This window comes from Aotus nancymaae, unplaced genomic scaffold (assembly GCF_030222135.1).
Source record: "Aotus nancymaae isolate 86718 unplaced genomic scaffold, 86718_ANA_hifiasm-v0.15.2.pri h1tg000033l, whole genome shotgun sequence".
Taxonomy (NCBI): Eukaryota; Metazoa; Chordata; class Mammalia; order Primates; family Aotidae; genus Aotus; species Aotus nancymaae.
In genome coordinates, this window is record NW_026988447.1 from 59,887,821 (window position 1) to 59,899,624 (window position 11,804).

Below are 11,804 nucleotides of genomic sequence, written 5' to 3' on the forward strand. Positions count from 1 at the left end.
TGCAGTGAGCCAAGATCGCGCCATTGCTTTCCAGCTTGGGCGACAGAGCAAGACTCTGTCTCAAAAAAAAAAAAAACAAAATATAAAAAATTAGCCAGGCATGGTGGTGGTCGCTTATAATCCCAGCTTCTGGGGAGGCTGAGGCAGGAGAATCACTTGAACCCAGGAGGCCTGGGAAACAAGAGTCACACACACACACACACACATATAAAGCAACTATTTTTGTATACTGGCAACAATTGGAAAATACTATTAAAAATACATTATTTATAGTGGTAACAAAAACACAAAAGAAACAGGAATAACTCTGGCAAAAGTATGCAAAGAACCTGTACCCTGAAAAGTATAAAATATTGCCAACAGAAATTAGAACACTAAGTAAATGAAGAGTTAATAATGTTCATGTATTATTACATGTAATATATTACAGTATTTCAGTATTTTGATATCAGTTTTGCTAAAGTTGATCTACAGATTCAGCACAATGTCCATCAAATTCCAATATACTTTTTTGTAGAAATTAACACGCTGATATAAATAAATTCTAAGGACCTAGAATAGTCTAACCTTGGTAAAGGACAAAGTTAGAATCATAACTTTTCCTGATTTCAGGGCTTTAATAAAAAACTGCAATAATGAGAGTACAGTAATAGCATAAAGATAGATCAGTGTGACCAAGTCTAGACATAGACCTACATATCTATGGACAACTGATTTTCAAAATAATATTTTTTCAACAAATAGTGCTTAAATAATTGGTTATTCATATTTTAAAAAACATTTCAGTCTTACACGTATATATTTATCTAAAATGTATCCTAGACCTAAATTTAAGGCACAAAACTATAAACCTATTTGACTTTGGATTAGATGGTATTTCTTAGTTATGACACCAAACGTATGATCTGTTCTTTAAGATAATAAATTGGACCTCATCAAAATAAAAAATTACTGTTCTGCAAAAGACATTCTTGAGAGAATGAAAAGAAGCTACATACTACAAGAAAATATTTGAAAATTATATATCTGACAAAGGGACTTGTATTCAGAATATATAAAGAACTTTCACAACTCAAGAAAACAAAGCATTCAGTTTTTAAAAATGTACAAAATTGGCTCTGTAAATGGATGGATGAATTTTTAAAAGAATTTTTAAAAAGTACAAAACATATGAATGATGACTTCACCAAAGCTATACAGAAAAGGCAAAAAAAAAAAAAAAAACCACATGAAGTGATGCTCAACTTTAGTTATTAAATGCAGATTTAAAACGACAGTGCATGCTAATACACATTTTTAAAATGTCTAAAGGTAAAAAGACCAGGGACACTAATTGTTAGCAAAGATGTGGAGGGACTACAGTTCTCGTTTACTGCTGGTTAGAATACAAAATGGTACAACCATTTGGAAACAGTTTGGTATTTTCTTGAAAAGTTAAACATACACATACCATGCAATCAAGTCATCCACTCATAAATATTTACCCAAGACAAAATGAAGTGTATGTCCATACAAAGACTTGTACACAAATGTTTGCAACAGCTTTCTTTGTAATAGAAACTGAAAACAACCCAAATGTTCATTAGTGGATTAATGAATAAACAGCTTGTATAATTATGAGGAATACTACTCTAATAAAAAGGAATAGATTATTGATACATGCCACAACATGGTTGAATCTGAAAAAAAAATATTGAGTGAAAACAGACATACATATTTTATCATACCGTTTATATAAAATTTTAGGAAATGCAAGCTAATGTTTAATGCAAACCATAGCAAGCCAGGAAGAAGGGATTTTTACAGTCTCTTTTATAAGAGCATAGAGAAACTTTTGGAATAGTGGTGAATATATTTATTATCTTGATTATATTGATGGCTTCATGAGTATATGTATGTCAAAACTTATCAAATTACGGACTTTAAATACATGTAGTTTATTTCAGGTCAGTGTTAGTCTAGTGACACATCTTTTCAAAAAAAATTTTTTTTTACTGTAGTCAAATTGTCTAGGTCCAAATCTCAGTTCTGTAATTTATAATCTGAGAAAAATTTTAATTTATTTACATCTTGGATTTCTTATTTATAAAATGGGACTTATCATAATAGTATCTTATCAGGCCATTGTGGAGAATTGAATGAGCTAATCCAGGTAAAAGTGTCCAGCAGATAGAAAATATTCAATAAATGTTTTTTGTTTTTTGTTTTTTTTGAGACCGAGTTTCGCTTTTGTTACCCAGGCTGGAGTGCAATGACGCGATCTCGGCTCACCGCAACCTCCGCCTCCTGGGTTCAGGCAATTCTCCTGCCTCAGCCTCCTGAGTAGCTGGGATTACAGGCACGCGCCACCATGCCCAGCTAATTTTTTGTATTAGTAGAGACGGGGTTTCACCATGTTGACCAGGATGGTCTCAATCTCTTGACCTCGTGATCCACCCGCCTCGGCCTCCCAAAGTGCTGGGATTACAGGCTTGAGCCACCGCGCCCGGTCCTATAAATGTTGCTTTTTATTGTCATTACTGCTATAAGTATAGTTGAGTTAAACTGACCACAGAGAGAGAAATCCCTTCTATTCCAGCCTCTTCTTTGAATACTTCTAATGATGAGAATATCACTTCTTTGTGAGTTGACCCATTCCATTGTTGGATATTGGAAAAGTCAGGCTAACTAATTTTTCTAGACATATGAGAATTAGTCCTACTTTCAGAGAGTCTAATAGGAAGAAAGTGGTGAAGAAGAGGTGGAACAGGTGGAAGGGAAAAGTAGTTAAACTACTCTTCCCATCTGGGAACTTTTTTCCCCAAAATTCTCCCCTGTGCTTTAAGCACTTCGCTCTTTGAGGAAATGGCACATTCTAGGCATCATGCAAAGTTGGGGGAAATTTGAATTAAACAATGTGTAATGCTCCCTAATACTTGGTACTGTAATCATTTTACTGGGAAAATGATTGAACTTTATGAGGCTCCACACACAAACTTGGGGCATATAGAACTGAGGAGAGAAACATATTCAGTACTACGGGGTTACCAGACCTGCCTCAGACATGTGCTCAGCCTAACTCCAGGGATTTAAAACTCTTACAATCTAGAATTCAGGCCAGGAAGAGTAAGTAGCTATACACTTGTTCGGGAACCAGACCTGTGCCACTGTGAACCTCTAGCTCATAGTAGTGATAGATAAAATTCAAAAGGTTAAAGACTTCTAAAACTGGGCAGATAGAATCTCTTACTTTTGTCAGTCAGATAATGCCTGATGTGCCTCTAGATAATGCCTAGAATGCCTCCCAGAGAGGTCTCAGCAGCCTCAGTCTGACTTTGTTTTTGCCTACTCATGTACAGATTTCCACTAAAACCAGTCTCAAATGAACCTGTAGCACACAAGGCTCAGAAATGATAGTGATGATGGTACATGAGATGCAAAATGGATAGTGGTTTGAAGTCAAGGGGGAATTAGAACTTCAATATAATGTTATTGTGGCTACATTTGGTAGATCTTATTTCTTCAGTAAAGAAACAATATTCATGGTGTTACATAAAATTTGAATGGTTGTCGTGTATTTGATGCAGGAATTCTTAGCTGAATTGTAAAAAAGCAGTGCATTCAGGAGGCCAAGGCCATAATGTGAAGCAGTTAACATCAGCATGTAGTGTGGCCATCTATTTCATCCCAAAATGTTATCAGTAGTTCCATAAATGCATATTGGCATTTATGTAGAGACCCAAAGATGAATCTGGGTGAACTTTAGGTGAATACATCAGTGTAAGCTTCTCATGTGAGTCTGAGGCATTGTTATCATTAAAAATAATAGCACTTAAAAAAAATTCCCACTAAAGCCATGTTTTGTTTTTCCTGAGGATCACAGCAAGATGGATTAATAAAGCAGGAGGCTTAGAACCACACTTTTAGAGAGTCTGCATTCTAATAAGAAAATACTAATTAACATTTTTAAATAGTTATAAGTAGGAAAAGTAATTCCCAGCAGAAGAATGGTGAAGTTCATTATCAAGTTCTTGGATAGGACTCGTAACAGGACTTGTAACAGCGTGTTCCTCAAATGGTTCCTTTGGGCGTTGCCTTTATCTCTATTTAGGGCTTTCCTGATAATATGACAGTAACAGCTTCCTTGCATGGTCCACAAGGAGAAGGCATTCCCTGGCTTCTGGTTATTGAAATTGAGCCAGCTCAGAACTAATCTCTGAAGTTAGTCTGGCTGGGATGCCCTCTTATCACCAGGGTTGCTTTGACCCCTCAGACTACCTAGACAAGAAATACTTCCCTCTGTGGACATGCACTTTAATCAAAACTATATCTCCATCAAAGAGGACCGTATTTTCTTTTAGAGTAGAACTGATCTTTGGATGTAATTTTCTAATAAGGTCACAATACAGTGTCATGCAGATTTGTTTTATTTATGACCCTGAGAATGAACATCCTTATGGGAATTCATTGAAAATATTTTAAAATAACGTCTTTTCTTCATAAGTCAGGGTCTGGTTCTAATCAGACCCTGACTTATAAATAAGAGACATTATTTTAGTGTTATTTCTGCCTCTTCTTTCTCTTTTTGCCCCTTAACAATTTTGCTCTGCATAACTGCTGGATGGTAGACAAAGTTAGTGAAAGTAGAACCAATAATCTAGTTAGCTACTAGCCATTTAAATGCATTCTTGAAGAGGAAGTATTAATAGATTAATCTTACATGAGCTTAAAATACTTTTTTATCTTCTTTATCAAAAATGAAGAATTGGACATATTTTATTGATTCTAAAGCAAAAAATCAGAAAAGGATTGTGTGATGAAAAGTAAAATGAATATAGCATAACTGCCTTATGAAGTATGAAAATACAATGCAAAAAGACAATGTCTGGTTGGGTGCAGTGGCTCACACCTGTAATCCCAGCATTTAAGGAGACCAAGGAGGGCAGATCACTTGAGACCAGCCTGGTCAACATATAGAAACCTTGTCTCTAAAAAAAAAAAAAAGTAAGAAAGAAAGGAAAAAGGGCCGGTGCTCACACCCATAATCCCAGCACTTTGGGAAGCTGAGGCAGGTGGATCACAAGGTCAGCAGTTTGAGACCAGCCTGGCCAATATGGTGAAACCCCGTCTATACTAAAAATACAAAAATTAGCCGGGAGTGGTAGCACACGCCTGTAGTCCCAGCTGCTTGGGAAGCTGAGGCAGAAGAATCTCTTGAACCTGGGAGGCGGAGGTTGCAGTGAGCCAAGATTGTGCCACTGCACTCCAGCCTGAGTGACAGAGTGAGACTCTGTCTCAAAATTAAATAAATAAATAAAAAGAAAGACAATGTCCAAGGCACTTTAATTCAACTAAAACCTTTCATCACCTGAATGAAAAATTGGGAACATGTTTTTTGCCTTTAATTTTGAACTCATTTAGTAAAATGACAAAATGTCAATCCCTTTGTTACATATAGTAAAGCAGGATACTTTATATTGCTTCAGTGTGTCATGTTTGTTCATTTGAACAAGTTTAACTTGTGGGTGAAAATGCTTGTAGGGGCCTGGTAGAGTTATTTGAAAGAGAGACACTTAAGTACAGAGTAGCTGTATTAACAGTTTATATTAGTTTAAAATGTAGTTTATGTATAAACAGAAAAGAAATGAATACTTTGGTAATGAAACCATTAGATTTGTTTGAAAGCAATTAAAGACATAAAGATAATGAGAAAGATTGTGGGGATGAGGAAGAGGAGTAGATAGCATTTTTATAATTTATGTATGTATGTATTTATTTATTTTGTTAAAAGACAGGCCCTCACTATGTTGCCCAGGCTGGTCTCAAACCCCAGAGCTCAGGTGGATCTACCTGCCTTGACTTCCCAAAGTGCTGAGATTACAGGCATGAGCCACCATACCCAGCCATGGAGACAGCATTTTTAAAAATTAGACTATAAAACAATACTCATTATTGTGTAGATAATTTATCTTGGATGAGTAGAGGATGTCCACATTCTTTTCCTACTAAGAAATTAGATAAGGTAAGTAACTCCATTAAAAGAATTAGAAATAACTAAAAGTTCTTCTTTTAGTTTCTTGCAATGAAAACGTAATCATAGTATCCCCTGAGAGTGAAAAGTTGGGACTGGGGCTCTTTGGGGTACCGCTCCATACATTTCTTTGTTCCATTTTCTATAAGTGTTATATTTGTCATTATGTTTAAGCACCCAGAAATCATTGATTGTAGGTTAAGAGTCAAATAACTGATGCTTATCATGAATCCATTATTATTGTTTTTTTCGAATTTAAATGATAGTTTCTCTTTTAATATGGTTTTGTTTTTAATTACCTTCAAACTTTGTCATTATCTCTGAGTGTCAGACTTACCTATGATGTTGGTGTGTCTGTGTATGTGTATGTGTGTATTTAAATATATAGCATATGACTTTGTATATTCTGAATGTTATATCAATTGAGAAATATATTTGAAGAATGAATAAATAAAACAATTAGAGTAGCTTGCCCATTTCTTTTCTGTAATACTTTTTAGGTTAACGAGAAGCTGCTCAATTATTCTATTTTTATACACTATACATTTTATTCCTCTGAAATGTTTGGCAGCTCCAACAAGAGGCAGCTGCTAATTTTAAGCAGGAAATCTAAACAGGTAATTTTTGAAAAAAAATTTTTGTATTGTTATACTCTCCCTAAATTGTGCAGGACATAAATAGGCATCTGGCATAATTTAAGGAGTGTATAGCAAGTTCATAGAATAAGCAGGCTACCCTGTTTTATGGTCTGTTTGGAAAAATAGAGCCATCAGATCCCAAATGCCTAATCTCAAGGAGTACAGCTTTTTATGTTGCGTTACTGTCATACCCAGATATAAAGCCTACCATCCTTACAACCAACGATAATTAATAATTTTTCTTTGTGCACAAGCTGAGTAGAGATTTTATTCTTTTTGAAGTACTCTGAAAAACTAAAGGATGTTTTTAAAAATTGTAATTTTAGGCCAGGCATGTGGCTCATGCCTGTAATCCTAGCACTTTGGGAGACCAAGGTGGGAGGAATGTTTGAGCCCAGGCATTCAAGACCAGCCTGCACAACTTAGTGAGACTCCATCTTGAAAACAAAAATAAAAATAAAAATTTTAATTTTATTTACATGGTTACACCATCCTTTTCTTTGATACAAAGAAAATAAAACAAAGTCATTTTTCTTTTTTCTTAAAACAGAATAGAAATCGTGATGACTTTAAACTATTTATTATTTGGGGGAATGTATTAGGATTCTCCAGAGAAACAGAACCAATTGGATGTTCATATACAGAAAGAGATTTATTATAAGAAATTGGTTTACATGATTATAGTGGCTTGGCAAGTCCAAAATCTGCAGTTGGGCTGGCAAGCTGGAGACTCAGGAGAGCCAGTTGTGCAGATAAAATCTGATGGCTGTCTGCTGGAGTATTCCCTTTTGCTTGGGACAGACTAGTCTTTGTTCTGTTAAAGCCTTCAACTAATCAGATGGGGCCTACTCACATTATGAAGGGCAATCTGCATTGATCAGAGTTCACTGATTTAAATATTAATCTCATCTAAAAACACCCTCCAAGTTGCCACATAAAATTAGCTATCATAGGGAATATTTTAATGTTGCTGAAATGTAAATCTTTCTTCTTGTGGAGTGGTGGCTATTCAGTACTGCCTTTAGATTTAAGCATGGAGAGCCTTCCTCAGATCCTGCTTTTTAGAGGGTCATGCTTTGGTCCATATTCAGTCACATACCTCACCATAGGGCAAGAAGACCAAGGGGCCAAAGTTATAGACTCACTAGGAGGTATGCCCCCATTCTAGACCACATCCTGGCTACCCAGGACCCTGGAATGCTCTGCCCAGACAGCTTCAAGCCTGTTTCTGGGGCCTGTGTAGAAACCAGGCCACACGTCTCCCCAGGTCCACGCTCCTGACTCTGTGGACTTTGTACCCACTGATACTTCTGCAGGGGCGAGTGGGTGGCTGTTTGGAGGTAAAAGGTGCCTAGATATGTGGGCTACTAAATTTCTACCCACCTGCAGATGAGGCCCTCGCAAGGCAGAAAGGAGCCTGGAATAGGGAGAGAAGTGGAGCGGGATGAGGGCCTCTTTTCCTTCTTCTGCCACATCCGGACACATGTCTTTAAGGTGTCTGGAATCCTAAATGAGAGCGTCTTGGTTATTACACAGGTATTTCTATCAAGGTAGTAGGATGGAACGCATTTAACATGTATATTAATCACTTGTTAGCCTGAGTTATTGTAACTTTTAAATATTTAGATGTATATTTGTACCTCTGTCACAGACTTAACAAACATTAGAGGCAAGTATTTCCTATGTATTGAAGGTCAGCAAATTCAGAGAATTAGAAGTTAATTACCAAATTTGAAATCTGAAAAGTATGTTATAAAATCAGGGTAGGGTAGGGTAGGGTAGGGTAGGGTTATCACTACGAAGGAAGGATTCATAGTTGGGAAGGGACCTGGCAGGTTTCATTTCTCTACTTGGATGGTGGTTAAAATAGATGTAAATTCTAGTGATTCTTTAAACTAAATAGTCTTTGTGGCTTATTCTCTATGGAAAGTGGATCTTCCAACGAAATGTTAAAAACTAATGTTCATAATTATGGGGGAAAAAAACTGTCTCAGAAAAATATTTCTCCAAACTTGTCTGTTCCAAGAACCTTGGCCCAGCCATCAGAATAAATAGAAAAAATAATTAAGTTCTAGAAGCAAGATAAATTTTATAGCATGTGTATGTACATGAACAAGCATATATATTTAAGAGTGTGTGTGTGTGCGCGCGCGTGCGCGCGCATGCTTAATTTTTACTTTCAAGACATCAGCTGTGGAAGCAATTGAAAGAAAACCTCTCTTCTCATTCCTGGCTGCAGGGCCTTCAGTGGATTCCATGGGTTAAGATAAAAAATATTTTCAAGTATTTTTATTTTATTCTAACTCTGTGGTTTATCTGAAAGAATGAACAATGATAATAAAAAGCAAAGGGAGTATTTACCTTTTTCAGGTTAGAGATCCATTGTGTGTAAACTTTGTTCTACAATTTTGTGAAAAAAACTTTTCTGGATGCACTTTCTACATATAAATATTTATTGTAATAGAGATTCTTTCCCCGTTTTTATTTTCAGGTATCATCTTCACCGAATAAAGAAAGTAATAATGAAGGTATAGTATATTTTGGTTTGGGAAGAGTGAGGTGTATAAATATGTTTGTTTACAGTAGTGGAAGCCAATAAAATAAAATAAAATGGATTAATTTAAAAGCTATATAAGCTAAGTGAAATATTTTAAAAATATTTTCAAATTTTAGATGAAATGTTTTCTCAGAAAATGAGGAGAAAGCATTTAACTACTTTTCTAGGCTAGAAAATAATTTGATTTGCAGTGACTTTTTTTGGTGAAGTACTGAGATATTCAGCCAGTTCTGATAAATTTAATTTTAAAAGACCTAATTAAAAAAAAAAAAAAACTCTTACATTCAGATATTTATCTTATCATTTTAATTAATTACTTACTTTAGCTGAAGATCTTAAATCAAAACCTATACTGTTGTAGGATTAAAAATAAATACAGTATTTTTATTACCATAATTTGAACCCATTTTAATAAACAAGTAGAGCTCTGTAGTGAAATTTTCAAAATTTAAGCATGTGCACCTATCATTTGTCTTTCAAAATATTGCAAGGCTTTTGGCTTTTTGTTCTAATATAAAATACTAAAAGAATATTCAACTTGCAAATTTGGAAGAAATATGAGAACTTTTTACTGTGAGTCAAGTATGACATGTTTAGAAAGGAGTAAATCCATAGACATGATTTCATGGGAGAGCAAACTGTATTCCTTATATGGTAAGCGGACAAATTGTTCTTTGCAATACTATCCCATTTGGGGTATTTTTGGGGTAGTCAAATTTTACAGTACAGGCTTTTTCTAAACCTTTCATGCTGTAGCACTTTTGTGCTGTCTGCTAGAGACTAAAATGACCCAGAAAGATACAAGAAACAAAGTAGGAAGGTAATGTAGTTTTATATAAGGCTTGGGCCTAATGAGAGAACTTGAGACAAAAGTTGAAAGGGAAATACCTTTAAATAGAGAAATGCAACTTTAAATAGAGAGCTTATGACTGTTTGTATCTGCCTAAATACTTCCTAAAAGCCTAAATTAAATTTATTTAATCCCTCCCTCCTCCCTCCTTCTTTCTTTTATCCCTTCCCTAATGCCCTCTTCCTCATTTTAAATGTAGAGCAAGTGTGGCACTTCCTTGGCAAGTGATTGGAACATTTGAAATTCTGCTGTCAAGATTCCAGTCTCTAAGGACTTCAAGACTCTTTTTTTCCCCAAGTGCCAGAGACAAGGCGGGTCTATGAGCATTTACTGACTTCCTGTCGAAACTTCATTTTTTTTTCAAACTTTTTGAGATATGCAATATATAAATAAACAGTAAGATTTTTGAATTACTCTCCTTTGGACATTTATTGATATTTTGTTTAATTTCATAGCACAAATTTAGAGGCATTGAGTTGACCATTTCTAGTTTCTATACCTAAAGGAACCCAATGATTTTATTAGTTTTTATTTCTATAGACTGGATGTAAAAATCACAAATTCAGTAAATTAAAAAACTTTATGTAGATGACTGTTACTTTCCTTTTCAAGTCCGTTGCTGGTAGAGGCTTTAAATATTTAGCCAACCTCTCTTTTCTTATTAGTGCCTGTGTAAATGTGTTACATTTATCAAGGGTCCTTCCTGTAATTTATTGTTTTGGAAGTCCTAACATCTTTTTGATTCTCATTCATTCTCCTTATGGTGATGACTCTGAGGATGACTCTCATTACCTCTGTGGGATGACACTCTCTGGTGATGACTCCTTCTATGGTGGTGACCTCTATAGCGATGACTCTCAGATCTCCATAAGAAGCCCAGGTCTGTTTCTGGGGTCTGCCTATTGGTCATCAGTTTAAATGCCTTTGACTTTTCTTGTCCAAACCTGAATTCATCTTCACTTGCACATATGCTTCTCTCTCCTTGTTCCTGAACAATGGAATAACTTTCTCTAGATCTTCCACTTGAAGCCTTGAAATCATATGGAACCCCTCTTTACTCATGAAGATAATCTGAATGTTTATTTGTTGTCCTCATTTGGTGACACCCCTCCTCTGTTGGTTTTCCCGTACTTCACTAGACTCTTGTTAACAGGCTCCTGTCTCTTCTCCATGACGCTGAGATCCAGCTCCTTCGCCTTATCCCCATTGCTATATATCAGTATCATGCACTCTTACCTCCTAACCAAGTGGTTGTCCTGCCTCCAACTTTTCTCCGTTCATGCCATCTTCCACATTTCTAAACAGTGATTTTCCTAAAGCATAGATCCTATTTTGTTATGCTTTTCTCAAAATGCCATTTCTAGATTCTTGACAATAAAAATCAGACTCTCTCCTTTAGTCAGGAAACCCATCCTGCAGCCATACAGTGCTACTCACTCCTCAGACACATCTTAAACTCTCATACTCCGAATACTGCACTTCTCTCTTACCAGGTTTATCACTACTTTTTCTCCCTTCTTCTATATATCATCATTAACAAATTATATTTAGTTAAAGTGCTTTGTGGTTTACAAAGCACTATTATGATAACAGTTACTGTTTATTGAGCATCTATTGTATATCATAAGCACTGTTTTGGGTACTGTGTGTACATATACCCTATATGCCTCATACTTGAGGCTCTGAGAACTTCTATAAATTGCCCAGGGTCACACAGGTAGTTCAGTTTCAGAGCCCAGATTAGAATCC

At 35.7% G+C, this 11,804-nt stretch overlaps 1 protein-coding gene across 3 annotated transcripts in view; it reads left to right on the forward strand.

The window, feature by feature from the left end:
* PPA2 (inorganic pyrophosphatase 2) overlaps positions 1-10,469 on the forward strand; it is a 99,658-nt gene extending 89,189 nt beyond the window's left edge. For all 3 annotated transcript variants that reach the window (XM_012436554.3, XM_012436555.3, XM_012436556.2), the window contains 2 exons: positions 9,140-9,176; positions 10,255-10,469. In XM_012436554.3, the coding sequence (XP_012291977.2) occupies positions 9,140-9,176; positions 10,255-10,283 (66 nt within the window). In that variant the 3' untranslated portion in view covers positions 10,284-10,469. The remainder of the gene's footprint in view (positions 1-9,139; positions 9,177-10,254) is intronic.
* Positions 10,470-11,804: the final 1,335 nt, after the last annotated feature.